The sequence below is a fragment of the Phocoena sinus genome, chromosome 16, assembly GCF_008692025.1.
Source record: "Phocoena sinus isolate mPhoSin1 chromosome 16, mPhoSin1.pri, whole genome shotgun sequence".
Classification (NCBI taxonomy): domain Eukaryota; kingdom Metazoa; phylum Chordata; class Mammalia; order Artiodactyla; family Phocoenidae; genus Phocoena; species Phocoena sinus.
Genome location: NC_045778.1, coordinates 38179452 through 38195656, shown reverse-complemented (window position 1 = coordinate 38195656; position 16205 = coordinate 38179452). Strand labels below are relative to the sequence as shown.

Genomic DNA, 16205 nt, shown 5'->3' with positions numbered 1-16205 from the left:
GATCTCTGGGTCCTGTCCACAGGGCCCAGGCTAACCCATTTGTGGGACTTGGAGGAAAATGGGGCGGAGAGGGGCTGGGGCTCGCCTGAGGTACACAGCAGGGCAGGGCCAGGCCTGGCTATCAGTAAGGGCTCCTGACCCCTGCTCGCTGCCTCACTGCACTGAGGCCTGGGGACTCTCGACAGGAGGTCGTGGGTAGGACCGTGGCTTGGTGGTCCTGCAGCCCTGGGGCTGTGTCCTTCCTCAGCTCCCACCTCCTTGTCAGGTGCCGCCACCCAGTGGAGGCCTCACAGCAATCTGCCCACCGTATTGGTCTGGCGAGGGCCTGTGTGTTTAGCTGCTCGGCAAAGACACTGATCTCATGACCCACGAGCTGCCCGGCCCCTGCAGCCTCTCCCCGGCTCCACTCACCAAACTCCACGGCGTTGCAGTTGGTCAGAAACTCGGGCAGGTAGAAGAACTCCGGGGTCAGCTCCCTGACGTCACTCATGTTCTCTCTGGAGGCTGACTCCCACGCTTTCTTCATGCTGTGGAACATTCTATCTGCCACATCAAAGCTTCCACCCTAAGCAGAAAAGGGGCGACATGATCAGCCGCATGCGGTGAGAACTCGGGGTGCACAGGCGTCACTAGTGTGGGCCCCCTTCGTCCACTCTGTCCCCGAGGCACGGGTTTCGCCGTTAGAACCTTTCGTTCACCCACACACACACGTGCGTGAGTCAGTCCATGCATGCGTGTGATGGTTTCTTCAGGCATCTATTCCCTCAACCGCTCTCTGGAACCCTACAACAGGAGCTTCCACGGAGGATGCATGATCCACTGTGATAAAGGGAGCAATGCTTTCCCAGTTTGAAAATTGGAGTTCAGATCAGAGACAGGAAACCACAGTCATGCACCCGATCATCTCCCATATTTGCCGAGGGTCAGCTCTGAATCAGGCATAAAGACAGGATACAAAGGACCAGCTACAGGATGAGGAGTCGGTCAGACATCCTACGTGTGGGAAAATTTCCTGGAGAAGTCGACCCCTGGTGAATCTGCAAGCCGAGTGACAGAGAAAACGTCAATGTTCTGAGCAAAGACCTTGCGAGGAAAGCAGGTCAGGCCAGGGCCCTGGTGGCACAGAACATAGCAGCCTTGACAAGCAAGAACAGGTCTGAGGATGGAGAACTGGAGGCATATGGTGCTGCCTGCAGCACCCAGCAAGGCCAGCCTTGTTCCCAACGCCCATTTCCACAGGTGGCTCGATGCAGTCCCGAGCTTGGCAGCTGGGATTGGACCAGTTTAGACTTAAGGCAAATTCTTTCTTTGGATTCTCTGCTCCTCTCATCTGAATTGTTAAATCTCTTCAGCTGACGCTACCCTTATTCATCAGGGGATCTTGAGGGTTGGGAGGAGGCAGAGAGGTGCCCGTTGGAGAACTGAAGACGCTATAGGCAGAGGGACTTCAGAAAAGAGTTTCTGAAACTGGGATATGGGTCTGTCTGCTTAGGTTTAGGGACGCCCAAGGGACACCTCTTCCCTGGAATTCAATAGTTCACTTGTCCCCATAGAAACCGGGCCTTTTTTGTACAGCCAGAACTTGCCTTCTTTCTGCCACCCTCTGCAGAATGCACATGTGGCCCCAAGAACAAAGGCGGAGAACCCAGAATGCCAGCACCGTCCTCCGCCCCACCAGCTCCCTTCAATCTTCAGGGGCCCGAGATTTCCCATTGGCAGCAGCGGATGAAGGGTAAAGAATACGCTAGCACTTTACACACGCAGAGATACTCTTTGTCCTCACAGAAGGTGCATCAGGAAGGAATTGGTATTTCCATTTTGCAGGCCAGGAAACTGAGGCTTCTCAAAGTTTATTAATTTTTCCAAAAGAAATGGATGGCAGAACTGGGGTCAAAACCCATGGATGCAACTCCAAAGGGCATGCTTTGCCCTCATGCCGGTTACCTGGGGGGGCGGGAATCCTGGACCTGGGGCATATGATCTATTATGTGTGGCCAAGGGGATTCAGCTCTTTCTGAGAAGGAAGAACCTGCCACACACCTGAGGGAGGCCACACCGGGGCATCCTGGCAGGCTGGTCAATTTTCTGAGTCAGATGTGAGGATCCAGTGAAACCCATGAGTCATTCTCTGCACAGGGTCAGGGACACCAAGAAACCCAGTAACTCCTGGGTTTGCAACCAAACACAGTTCTTGCTCAGCTTAAAGATGTGGCTTTTCTCCAAGATGGCTTTGCTCTTGGTTAAAATTAGGGGAGGACGCCCACCATCAGATTCAAATTGAAATGGAAACAAAATGAGGGGGGAGTGATTCTAAATAAATCTGCCCCTAACAAGTCGCTCATTGAAATGTATTAGGAGCTTTGCATGTTTAGTCTGCAGCCGACGCCTTCCGTCTGCGGGAGATTGATGCCTTCTCGTCGTCCTGCTTCCCTTTTGCAGCTTTTATGAGTGCTGATGGTAATCCCCTGAGAAACAATATGATTTGGTAATAAAAAGATTACCTGTATTAAATAAAAATAATATATACATAGGAAATATTGTTAGTGCTACAAATCTGGTTAAAGATATTACCACAAAGAAAAATGTTATTTTTTTCACAGCTGTCTAATACATTTTAGCAAAAAGTAATATCTTTAAAACTTAAGCCTGTATTATTTATAAAGGAAGCAATAACTGATTTTCCTATTTCCTATATTAATAAATGTATTTGCATACATTTGTTTCAAAATTAGTGGGTTTGCTCACTTCTGCAATACAAAAGAAATGCCAAATTCCCTGGAAGGAAAAGTGGAGCTGCTTTGTAACTCGTATTGTAAGTCTGTGGGCTGACACAAACTCTGGTGGCTGCCAGCGAGAAGTCCCACCAGGACTTGATTCTCAGGAAAGGAAGGAAGGAGGAAAAGAAGAGATGATAGAAGAAAGAAAGGGAGAGAAGGAGTGAGGCAGAGAAGCACAATCAGGGTTTACAGAGTATCTCCATAAGGAAAGTCTGAAACAAAATAAAGCAACAACAAAACTAGGTCTAGAGGTTGGATGGAAACGAAGTGACCAGAGAGAATTACTGGGCCAAGATCTGCTCCTAGATCGATTCCGCCGATACTCCTGAATATCAAGAATAATGAATCCTACATGTATCCAAACAGACCGAAAAAAGTAATAGCAAGGCCACTATTATCAACAAAGGAGCTACCTCTTACTGGCAGAAGACTTTTCCCAGGTGACATTAAAGCCAAAAGACAAGGCAGCTAAGTCTGGAGGTTTCTGAAGCAAAAGGTAACAGTCTTCAGATTTTAGGCCCAGCTGACATCACTTGTATGTAAAGACACCAGAAAGATATTCTGAATATTGAAGGGCTCATAAACAATATAATCCTAGATATCTTTCCTCAAAATCCTTTAAGAGGTGCTCAATTTTACTAAGAGGTGAATCAAAATTAAAAGCAAAATAATGAGGGAAGAAGTGGCCAACAAGGACTGTTGCTGAAGATTGACAGGGGTTAAAATCAGAGTAAAGTTCATGGATTATGGCGCATTGATTAAAACTGGTAACACCTTGAAAGGAGTTTCTATATCTAAGGTGTTATTCCTTTTGCACAAGGACACAGAGTCTATGTGCACGTGTGTTCCTGGATAGGCATTTCGGTGGTAACACTCTTAAACCCCTCTCCAACAGGGGAGGGAAACTATGTTGAAGAAAAATTCAGTTCTTGACCCACACCCACAGCAAGTCCAGTAACTGCATGTGCTCCAGGACAACTTAACATAGATGTTTTGATAACATGTGCTGGAAAGTCTATTCTTCTTTCAGTGGGACTGACCCAAATCAACCCACCACCACACCTAAATAACGCGACTGGTTTTATGAGCAGCCTGATGACCCCTTCTCATATCCTTTCCAGTAATTTAAAAGTATCCCACGTAAATAATTCACTGACAGGACCCTGTCAGTATATCAGTTGACCTAAGCGGCTGTCGCTTGTCCATCAAAGAGGCAGCGTGCAGGGCGAGCAGAGAGCATCGTAGCTTTAAAACCAAGAGGACTTGGGAGGGCATTTCAGCGCCACTTGCAGCGTGGACTCCGGGAAGTCTCTTAGTCCCTTTAATGTCCCATGCCCTCCTCTGCAAACTTTGGATGACTGCTGTGGGTGTGAACAATGTAATGAGTGTGAGTGTGCACGCATGTGAGAGAGTGTGGGCGAGCGTGTGTGTGTGTGATGTCTCAGCTGGAGCCAGGCACACGGGAAGAGGTACTGAATGAGCCCAGCTGCTGCCTCCCTCCCCTTCGCAGACCATGACCTCAGGAGCGACCCTAGGCTTGGGTCCTGATCTCAGCGTGCATGGGGAAGGTAACTATGGGCTCAAAAGAAGAAAAAGAAGGATGTGGAAGTTATTAGAAGTAGAAGGGAAGTACGAGGGGAAGTGAGGAGGGGCAGGGTCCTGGGATGGGGCAGGAGGGAAGTAGCGTGTGGGTGGTCAGGGCAGTTTTTCTTTTTTAACATCTTTATTGGAGTATAATTGCTTTACAATGGTGTGTTAGTTTCTGCTTTATAACAAAGTGAATAAGTTATACATATACATATGTTCCCACATCCCCTCCCTCTTGCGTCTCCCTCCCTCCCACCCTCCCTATCCCACCCCTCCAGGTGGTCACAAAGCACCGAGCTGATCTCCCTGTGCTATGTGGCTGCTTCCCACTAGCTATCTATTTTACGTTTGGTCGTGTATATATGTCCATGCCACTCTCTCGCTTTGTCCCAGCTTACCCTTCCCCCTCCCCATATCCTCAAGTCCATGCTCTAGTAGGTCTGTGTCTTTATTCCCATCTTACCCCTAGGTTCTTCAGGGCAGTTTTGAGGCAACACCACCACCAAGGAGGTAAAGGGGCCAGTGCGGGCTTCCTCGGGCTTGGGCGTCCCCCTCAGCGAGCTGCCGGTCCGACGTGGATTTGGGAAGCTGATGCACCAGTTCAGCTGCCTTGTCTGTCTTGCTCTCTCTCCACTAAGGGCGGGCTGACCCCAAGCAGCTGTTAGCTTTCCTTCCTGTAGGATGTGGCCTTTTGAAAAAGGCACTGCCTATGCTGAAGGGAGGAGTGTGCACACCTATGGAGCGCACGGCAACAGCAAATAGTTCTCATGCTGGATCTCAGTGCTGAGTCTCACTTAGCTCTCATCACCCACTGAGTCAGGGGTCAAAGGAGGAGGAACGGAGGCTCGGGTACTCAACACCACCAGTGAGAAAGTTCTAGCGCCAGGACTTTGTGCCAGGTCTGCCAACTCTGTCATGGGCCTTTTCGAACACTCCCCCCCTCGAGTCAGTGTAATAACAGTTACACCTTTATCATGGACACAACTCCACGCGGGGCTGGCACCCACGGAGCCCCTAAGTGGATGGCCTGTGGTGGGCCAAGTGCTGCCCACGGCCCTTGCTTCTCTCTGCAGTTGTGGCGCAGAAACCCTTCCCCACTGCTGGTAACAGCTGACTTCACACGGGCCGTGACTTAACACAGCACGTGATCTCAGTTTCTTACTCAATACAGCAGCAGAGGAACTGTGCCCTCGCTGCGGCGCTGGCTGCCTTGCTCTGCCCCGCCTAGGCTGGGTCCCAGCTCAGGCCTGAGAGCAACTGGTGCTCTCGCCAGGGTGGAAACAGGGGCCTGGGCCGTGGCCCCAGCCTGGTGTGGCCTCCGGTTGCTCAACTGACTGAAGGCTCACAGACACTGGCTCCCAGTAGGCGAGATTCCCGAGAATCACAGCATCCTGGGAGGCAAGCCCCCAGCTCGGCAGACAGTGGCCTCACACCCCAAGGATGGGGATAACAGGGCACATAACCGACCTGTGCCCGGGTCACACTGCCGGCATGTCCACCTGTTCAGGTCACACTGTCTGTATACCACACTTTCTGGACTGTAAGAGGCTATCATTGTAATAACAGATTTGAGGCAGAAAAACAAACACAGCAACAGTAGAGGTAGACATCAATTCTAAGACCAGCCTTATAAGATTTAAACATGAAGAGAATAAAGGAAACCTTATACCTAGGAACTGGAACATGTCACACTGCAATTCTTAGGCTGTCCACGTCCCTCTGCACCGTGCCCTGTGGACAGGCCACAGCCCAAAGAAGGCTGTACCCGCGTTCAGACCACACGGGGTGAACTCACAGGCACCATCTCTCCACACCAAGGCCATCCCAGCTGAGCCGTGGAGTGAGCATGTCACTCTGGATTAGTCACGTAACAGCCAAGAGGCAGAGTTTGTTTAATACAGAACGGAAGAGCACGCACTTCCTTATGCTGACTCTTATAGGTACACCAGCTCTGGAAACACTGGCCATTCGCACGTCCCTGCTCTCAGGTAAGTGAGAAAGGCCTCGCTGCCTGGCTTCTGCTCCTCTCCACCTTTCCTATTCTTCTCCACTCCATGATCCAGGCGGGGGTTGGCGGCTGGAAGTCTCGGGCTGCTGAGAATGTAGTGAGGCTCCTTTCCTTGTCACCACACAGGGTGTGAAGCAAAGGTCCCTTGAGAAGAAACGAGTCTGCCTCCGAGGAGGCAGAGTGGGATGGAGGGAAAAGCCTGACTCCAGGAAGATGCCAGAATGTTCCTAAGGAGGTCTGCACAGGCCCCAGGACTCCCAAAGGGGAGGCAAGCACATTCCTCCCAGATGTAACTGTTGTACACATTCCCCTGAGACTAAAATTCAGCTTTTATGCTAAGGGAAAAGCAGAAGATGGTTGGTTCTTCTGCTCGTTCCAAAGGCTTGGACCAGTTGTGACCCACTAGAAGAGGCAGCTAAAAGTAGGAAGGCAAAACCAATTCAGAAGCACCGTGGAGATTTCAACTCGGATGAGCCAATGTGCCACTGATAGATTTGCACCCAGAAAAACCAGGAGTCGCATCAGACTTCAGCAAGGGAGTCAAAAGAACTCAAGCTAATATGACTGCATTTGTGGCACATAAAAGAAGATAAAAGTGCCTTTGACCATCTCACACTGGTTTAAACTATCTCAAACCAGTTTGGGCTGGTCACCATTGGACCAACCTGGCTAAGAAAAGCTCCGACTCATTGTGACTAGCTTCAAAGTGGCCTTAACCCAATAGGTTTGCAGCACACCTGTTTCATCTGGCTCATGCCATTTGGAATGCTTTGAGGCAGTCCAGAATGTCTTGAATTACTTTAAACCAAAGAGGAGCAGCTTGCACCAGTTCAAGCCTGCTCAGAAGAGATCTGGCTGATGGCGGGAGGAAGGAGGGAAGAACAATGACTGATCACCTTCCCAGCATCAGCCCTGAGCTAGGGGCTTTACCCACATTTCCCCCTTTAATTTCAACGGCCCGGTGAGATGTGTATAATTAACCCTCATTTCCAGAGTACAATAACATGCAGAGCATTTTGTGTCTATTAAGTGGTAGAGCTGGGATGTAAATCTCACAGTTTGCGGTTTCTATTTCAGTCTGCCTCCTCGTTCGTAACAGAGAGGACCCTTAGTAACAGGTATTGACGGGGCTATAATTCGTGAGACTGAAAGGGCAAGGGAAAACTTTTCAAGCTCCCAGAACTCCCTGGATGGGAAGCCGTCACGGGAGGCATCACCATCACCGTCAGCGGGACTGTCACTCCTTGTGGGCTGATGCGGAACAGCTGGACGGGATTCCTGGCATGGGGCACAGCTCAGGGGCCTTTGTTCTCCAAACCAAACTCACTTAAAATGCTTGTTGCCTGAGAAAGGCTCCAGGGAAGCACACTTGTTATTTTTGAGTGAATTTCCAGGGACAGGGGTTATAGAATGTCTAGATGATCCATGCCTTCAAGGAGAGAGAGGACTGTGCCAAGAATCAGAAAACGGGAGGGATTTTGCTCCTAACTGGAGACAGCACCTTGACCTTGCCTACCCGTTCCTGCCCAGGGCTCAGGAGATGGCTTCAGTGCTGAACCAGAATGGCTTTTGGTGTTGGGGTCAAGGTCATCTGAGTGACCATAAGGAGCGACCTTGCTGGTGAAGTCAGACGAAAACACACAATTCCTGGGACACTCAAATTCTTCCTTTGGTGACGCTTGGCTGTCAGAGTGAGTCCCTGCAAGTTCAGCAGCCTGTTAGCCCACTGTGGTCATGCCTTCCTCTCCGTAGGAACCTTGCAAGGCCTCAATCAAGACAGGCCCTAAACTTGGGCCCCGTGCTGTGCTCACTTTGGAGTTGGCTGAGCCAGCTGTCTGCAGCTGGGCTACCCAACGGCTCTCCCTAGTCAAAACCTGTGCCCCTGAATAACCCTGAAGCAAGACTACAGTGATACAGTCAGGGCAGAAGAGAGAAAACAACTTATGAGAAAACAACTTATCAGCCGCCCAGGAGGAACTCTGTCCCAACAACCCCATGTGCCTTGGACACCACCATCCACTGAGGGTCAGACTCGCCTACTTTCACATTGTATTGGGCTGCCAGACAAAACACAGGATGCCCAGGTAAATCTGAATTTCAGAGAAACAACAAATAACTTTTTAGTATAAATCATTGTTTATCTGAAATTCAAATTTACCTGGGCATCCTGTATTTTTCTTTGTGGAATCTGGCAACCCTAAGCCGGCATGATGGTCAGTTAGTTCATGGGTAGGCAAATTGGTTAGTTTCTTTCTCTAGTGTAGCTGTTCACTTCAGTATTAAAATATTTTGTTTGTACTTTTAAGCCTTCAGGCTTGTACTTAGCATAGCTTTATGCATGCTGATGTCACAAGTGATATTCTTTTCATTCTTCCTTCGTGTTTATTTTTCTAGGCTTTGACCACCTACCTTCAAGGAAGTCATCAAGCTTCCTGTTTTTCCTTTTCCACTAAAATCTATTTATGTTAAGTATTTTTTTCCTCGTATCTCATTCCTTAGTTTTTAGAGCTTTTTGCAAGACTGTTGGGCAGACATGCAGGTATATCTGTGAAGTGCAGCTTGCCTTGGCTGGATGGCCCGGAATCCTGGAGCCACAGGGTCAAGTGGGAATCGCTGGCTCAAGACTGGATTTCTAGCAGCGGGGGTCCCTGCCTCGTCCAAGCCTAGCTCTTAATCTTTGGGAGATAGCTTTGTGTGTGCGTGCGCGTGCCTGCGTGTGTGTGTGTGTGTGTGTGTGTAGGGGAGCAGGGAAGCTCACCTGCAGAGAGCAGAAGGCCTGGGTGAAGGGAGGCATCCGGACCAGGTAGGAGGCAACAATGATGGCCGAGGAGTAGTGAGTGCAGTAGTGGCACTGGACGGTCATGTCTCCTGCAATGAAAAGGACATGCCTGGGGTGGCGTCCCCACCCATGGGGCAGGCGGGAGACACGCAGGCTATCTCGAGAACAGCCAACATGAGCCCTGCTTAAGAGAGCTCCCGCGGGCACTGGAGCCTAGGTGTTCTGCACACAAAACTGAGTATAATTTGGCCAACAGCCAAATTTTCACCAGGGGTGAAAGGCACATTCAAGACCCTCAGTTGCACTGGCCAAGCCCCCAGGGGTCTGCCCTCAGGAAGGTGGCAGAGCCAGGCTATGAGGAGGCTGTGCTGAGGGTCCACGGAGAGGCAGAGCTCTGCTCTTCTGACTCAGGGCACCTAGAGAGGCCTCAGGTGCCTACAGTCCCCTCAGCAGCATTCTCTCCTGGCCTCTTTTAGAATAAAAGTCCCCGTGTGACAAAGCGGGGCTCGTTAATGCAGGGACACCCCCGGATGAGTGAGAACTCAGGTATCCTCATTCCCAGAGGGGCGTGGATGGCAGAGGCATACACTTCCCCGTTTTGCTCCATCCAGGGTATGACGGAGCTGGAATGCTGAGGCAGAGACCGCGCTCTGGCCGGGCCATTCCAGCAGAGAATAATCGCCATGCTGCTACTCGTGGACCTCGTGCGTGCTGTGTGTCCTCCGTCACACCCTCCCTGAGTCCACACAGCCACCCTATGAGTCAGAGCTATTCATTATCCCCGTTTCACCGGTGAAGAAGCCAGAGCGAGTCGGAGACTCGCTTCCATCGCCAGCGAGTGGCAGAGCTGGCTGGCGGCACGGGCTCCTCCGAACGTCGGCTCTGCCATCTCGCCGCAGTGCCGCACCCGGCCCTCAGCCCTCCCGGTGCTGTGCGAGTTCTCTAAACCAGAGGTGTTTGGGAGGTTGCTGGATGCACTTGTGCAAGGGCCCAAACTCAACGTGTGACTCCAGTGCACACCCAGGTTAGTATGGGAGAGAATGGTACCAAAGTGGGCCCTGCCTGGGACACAGCTGGCGAGAGCTGATGCTCCTCTGGCCTGCCTCTCTGGGAGGGTTCCAGCAGCGCCTGGTGGAGCCAGAGGAACAGCACTTGGGGGCAGGTGGGGGGGACTGAGATGGGTCATGTAGGTTGAATTTTAGCCTCAGGAGGAGATAAGCAGGGCAAGGAGGGCCTCCCCACCCCTCCCATCTCCCCCAACAAGTCTGAGTGCCAGCCCTGCACACAGTGGGGATCCTGGGCAGAGGCCAGGGGCCTCCAGGGTGGTGTGGGATGCAGAGGAGCTCCTCAGCCTGCTGAGAACCTGCTCACCAAAGGCAGGGCCTCGGGGCCGAGACAGCCTTCCGAAATGTGCCACCTCTGGTTCTTGAGGTAAGCTTACATGGTTCGTGGCTGGATGTTCCTTCCTGTAGTAGTGCTATGTTTATTTCAAAGTGTTTGAGAAAACCAATAGAGCGGACATCAAATATATGATAGAAAATTTTCTCTTTAAAATACATCCATTGAAGTTTAAGAAGGGAATAGACCTAAAGAAAAACAGTAAGGCACTAAGAGGACAGCTGGCATGTGAAGGTGGCAAAAAACTGTAAAGGGGATGTGCAGATGACAGCATTTGGGAGCTAGGTTCTAGAGCCAGACAAATGCAGGATCTGCCATTTAGAGGCTATAACCTTGAGTGAACTGCTTAAACTGAGTTCCAATTTCCTTCTCTTTAAAAAGGACCATTGTGTGTGTATGAACGCAGGCTGGCCTGCACCTGGCATACAGAAGTGCTGAACGGATGTCACTTCCTTGCCTTTGCCTGCCTCTGGGAATGGAGGTGTTAGCTCTTAGCACCATAGTTCTCAGTCCTGATTTCATGTTGGGATCACTCAGGCTGCACCCCACCGTGGACTTATTCAAATCAGAATTTTTAGAGGTGAGGCCTAGACATCAGTATTTTTAACAAGCTCCCCAGGTGATTCTCACATGCAACCAGGGTGCAGACCACTGAATTCGAGGGCTCTCTATCCAAACGTAATTGTCTGTAGGCTAGACGACACCCAAATCGTTACAAACTCTCACTGCAAGGCATTCAGATGAAGAGCATTGCAGAAAAAAATCAAGCTGGGATCTACCCACCTTCAGTCTTCTCAACTTCTTTAAACCTCTGGATGAATTTCAGCTTCCTTTCCTTGGTCTGAGCCCCCATGGGCTTCGAAAGATCCCGGAAAGTCTTGGGATTCATCAAGTTCAATGTCTAGAAGGCAGATGGGCAACTGGAGTTAACTCCCCTGGACCCTCTTGTGCCCCAGCGAGACTGCCGGAGCCACGCTCTTTAGTTTTATGGTTCTCTTTATTGGTTCATTGCCGTTTGGTCTGACCCCCTCCTCTGGTGATTAGCAGGCCTGGTAGGGTTTTATGGCCCCACAACCAGTGATCCACAAAGACTTAATAAGGGAGAGATAGAAAATGAGAGGAGGGGAAGATTGAGTTCACACTGAACTGTTCCAAGTTGACCCAAATCAGAACATAGCCACCAGTTACCCAAGAGACTTTCAAAAGAATTCCTGTTGTCAATGGACACTTGGCTCCTGCCCTCACAGAGCAGTTTGCTTCCATAGTTCAGGGTTCTTGCTTAGAATCACACTGATTTTCTAGGAATTTAGAAGTCATCCGTTTGGGGAGGAAATGAGAGCAAGGGCCTCGTGTTTCTGAAGGCGCACTCCCTTCCGGGTGATGAAAGCAGTAATGGTGACCCTGCCCCTACCCTTGGAATACACAACGGTGGAGCCCTGAAGAGTTTTCAGGGCTGGGTGTCCTTGGGGTTTGCATGTCCTTACAGAAGGAGGTGTTTCTTTACACCCTTCCTCCTTTCCACTAGCAGTGAATCACCACAGTTCTCCTGGGGAGGCAGGGTCTGCCACCATCCCTCACCTGTCACAGCCAGGTGCGGGCGGCAGTGAAGCGGGCACTCCTGAGACCCCCGTGAGTCATGGCACTGTGGAGACCCCACACTCAGCTACAGCTGACTTTGCCAGGGCAGAATGGGGCTTCATAGTTGCCAGATCTCTGGATTCGCCAAAAGATATTGGAAAACCAGCTTTTTAGGAGAAATCTCCCAATTTTTGAACACTGTTAAGTAATCAAAATTTTAATACAGGGTATGGGTTAAATAAAAGGGGCTGGCGACCCACCACTTAGCAACATGTGAGTTGAAGCTGGGATTGGCAAGGTTCGGTTTTGAAATACCTGGGCCTCAGACGATCACTAGTGCGATAAGAAGCAACGTGTGGCTGGTGAGAAAAGGTTTGCTGTGTTAAGTGTCTCACGTGCGGATGGGAGCTCACAAAAAACTGAGGCCCCTTTTCCAAATTCTGGGGGTCAGCCATCTAAACAGCTTGAGGCAGGACTGGCTAGGCTGATCTGAACCAGGACCCAGACACCTCTGCCCTGTACATACACAGCCCAACACGCCTCCTGATGTCCAGATCCTAGGTGGTCAGGACACTGCTCCATAACCTGCTCGTCCCCCACTGACGTCACCTCGGTCCAGCTGTGTCAGCTTTCCTGCTCCTCCCTCCCCTGCCTGCTGAGGTCCTGGGACAGAGGTCAGAACAGCAGATGATCTGGTGTTGCCACTGACCTCCCTTATGGCTACATGTCCCGGTCTAGATCCGGGGTGGTGTCCACATACCATCATCTCAGTTACTGAAGTCAGGTTACGGGCGAGGAGTTTGTTCTCGCTGGGTCTGCGTATCTCTGTCTCCCTCTTGCTCTCTCCTCTTCTCTCTCACCCTCCTTCCCTCTCTCTCTCTCTCTCTTGCTCTCTCCTCTTCTCTCTCGCCCTCCCTCCCTCCCTCTCTCTCTTTCTACATGTTGGTTCTAGGAACACACTTCATGGCCCTCTTCACTTGATGGACCAGTGTTGGTCCATGGCAGTATCTCAGCAGATGAGTATCTCTTGCCTTCACAGTAGCAAGTGAGCCAGGAAGTCCTTGGGGGCGCATGTTAACTACTGTCCTAGTCATGTGGGTCATCCCCCAAGTGGGGCTGGGACAGGGAATCAGGCAGCCAGACTCCAGAGGCCTCTTCCCAGGTGAGGGGCTGAGACCAGAGCAGCCCTCAGACCCAAGTGGACTGAACAGTGTCTCAGAGGCTCCGCGTGACCTCGGGTGCTCTGGTCGTCAGGGTCAGAAAGCCACGGGACACTGCAGAGCACCCACGTGAACACGTACCTGCGAGCTATAGTCAGCCAGGACCCAGGGAAACACTGGATACTGCATGTAGTCGTTGTAGGTCCTCCCGGCCAGCGTGTTGAGGTGCATGAGATACTCGAAATTGCTCATGTCCCTTTTCTGCAGAAGAGTCAAAGAGGGGATAAACCCAACACAGTTGGCCTCCTCCTGAGGCCCATGTGGGTCTAACTCCCAGGCTTGCACAGGAAACCTCATCGTGTAGGTGGGAGCAGGCAGCGCGCACCTGCGCCATTCCCCGTGCACCTTGTGCTTGGAACTGGCCCAACTTGGGGAGGCCACGCTAATTCCAATATGAGCTGAAGCAAATTTAGTCAGGAAGCAAAGTCAGCCAGAAAAAAAAAAAAAAAAAAAAATACAACTCAGCAGTCCAAGCCAAGGCTAAAGCATTCTTTTGTGTCACTGTTGGGTGATACTCAAAAGCTGATTAAAATAATAGCACAAATGCTGGGTAAACTTACTGCTGACCTCTTTATGATTGAAAACATAAGCTGGGGGGAATTTGCAGTCACCGGGAAAGAGGCCCTCACCAGCAGGCTGAATGGTCTGTCTTCCTCTGGGACTTCAGGAACTCTCTTTCCCCTGACTGTGCGTGTTTGGAAAACACTCACTCTTAGGGCCCTCTGCTTAAAGATGTCACAGGTGGAGACAGGGACTGCATTTTGGAAAAATTCATCAAGGCCAACTGGTGAACGAGCAGCCAGTGCAGCCATCATCTCTGATGGGACCTGCATGCTGCAGTCTCTCCTTTCCTTGGCCTGATCCTTGGGAAAGGATTTTGGACCTGAGTGACCAAGAGTTACTTTCCTGTTGCTATGTGATCTGTAAGGCTAGCTCTCTTGGGGTCCTTTCCTTCCACTGAGAACCCAAGGCTGAATGTCAGCTCATCCAGTCTGGGAGCCACATGTGACTTCCCAGGACAAGAAGTGAATGCTGTGCCTTCCTGAGCTGTGTGTTCATTTATACACATACACCTTCACTGAAGGAGCGTGTGTGTGTGTGTGTGTGTGTGTATACAGGGTTTGTGTACACATACACACACACACACACTCTCTCTCTCTCTCTCTCACTCCCCAGCTCTGACTCAAGAATCGCCTTTAATCAGTGAGATCTTTTCAGGGAAATATATGGGACATTTTAACAAATTAAAAAAACAAGAACCTGGGACCTCCCTGGCGGCCCAGTGGTTAAGACTCCACCTTCCAATGCTGGGGGTGCTGGTTTGACTCCTGGTCAGGGAACTAAGATCCCACACGCCGCGTGGCGTGGCCGAGAAAAATAAAGAATAAAATAAAGAGCAATAAAATGAAAACAAAACAAAACAAAAAACAAGATCCCTCCTGATCCATCCACATGCTTTCTCTCTTCATCTCGGGGGCCTGAGCTATTTGCTGATTTGCATTCCCAGAGGGTTTCCTTGGACCCAGCGTCCTCTGAGGGGTCACTTACCTGCCATTTCTGCAGCATGGTCCTGTCGGAGCCGGGGTATCTCCTGTGGGACAGAAAATGATGGGGGTGACCAAATATCTCAAGGCACGAATGAGGGAAGAGGTGGAACTTTCTGGGGCATCGTGGCGCCAGGGCACCCAGGAGAATCACAGACTTCCCAGGGCAGCAAGATTATTTCCCAAGCTCTCCCTACCCCCTCGCTGCCCTACTGAAGGCTGGGTTCTTGCCATCCCTGTTGCTCTTATGCAATGGCAGAATGCGCTGCTGCCTGAGGCATGGCCCCGAGGAGTCCCAGGGCCGTGCAGAAGCAGGCTCGGGGGCCTCACACCCCACACTGGGCTTTCACAGCCGCATCTTGGCCTTCTTTGCCCATGTGTACAACATGCATGTGAATACATGTCACATGTGAATATATGTGTGTGGTTAAGAAAAGCAAACAATATGGAAGGTCATGAAATATAAAAATAATAGTCTACAAACCACTGCTCCCACTCAGGAAGTATCCACAGTTAATCTCCAGGAGAGTTTTAGCCATATACCAGTCTATATGCTCAAGTAGTTTTTAAACAAACGTTTTTGGTATATGGGATCATCTTATCTGCGCGAGTCTCCTCCCTGCTTCCCTGGCCTGATGGCACGGTGGAGGCGGCCCACATTGCCCTGTGGCCACAACAGCAGGACACCCTCGTACAGATGGATGGGAACTCATGGCAGCCTCCCCCGTGCTGGGCTTTGTCCTCACAAATGATGTTTCTGTGATCATCTTCGGACATAAATCTCTGTGACTTTTGAGACTTACATCTCATGATGATTTCATGCCTTGAATCTTTGCGAGTGTAACCATGAGATACATTTCTGGCAATGGTGCTACTAGGGTAAAAACTATGAGAATTTTCAAGTGTGCTACATATTGCCAAATTGTCCTCTTAAGAGGCTGTACCGATTTATGTTTCCACAAATACAATTAAGAAACACAATTCAAACCAAAGAAACACCATTTTTGACCCATGTGGTAGGGGAGAATGTAAAAGTGTAACAGGATGCAGTGCTGGGGAGGGCGTGGGAAGGAACCTTCTCCATGTGAAATGCCCCTTCCGCTCAGCAGGAATTTGTAGGGCCCAGTTCCTCGGCCTCTGAGGTCACTTGGCTCCTTTTCTAGCTGTGTTTTCTTTCCCCCTCTGTCTCCCTGAGACTCCCCTTCTACTCCCCAAACCAGGTTCTTGTTCAGGCTGTTCCACTGAACCAAACCAAGTCCTGCCTCTCTCCAGCCATGCCCTCTGCCTCAGTCCTGCTCAGGAACCCACAGACCC

At 50.6% G+C, this 16205-nt stretch overlaps 1 protein-coding gene across 6 annotated transcripts in view; it reads right to left on the bottom strand.

The window, feature by feature from the left end:
- Positions 1-16205, bottom strand: part of WDFY4 (WDFY family member 4) — a 277338-nt gene that overhangs the window by 22657 nt on the left and 238476 nt on the right. For 5 of the 6 annotated variants that reach the window (XR_004346205.1, XM_032608326.1, XM_032608325.1 and 2 more), the window contains 5 exons: positions 14896-14938; positions 13429-13548; positions 11333-11450; positions 9131-9240; positions 412-565 (listed from right to left, as the gene is read on the bottom strand). Coding sequence is in view for 5 of the 6 variants with exons in the window: in XM_032608326.1 (XP_032464217.1) it covers positions 412-565; positions 9131-9240; positions 11333-11450; positions 13429-13548; positions 14896-14938 (545 nt within the window). In the remaining variant the exon portion in view is untranslated. Of the gene's footprint in view, positions 1-411; positions 566-610; positions 2466-9130; positions 9241-11332; positions 11451-13428; positions 13549-14895; positions 14939-16205 lie in introns of those variants that run through there. The other variant, XM_032608330.1, reaches the window with a different exon arrangement.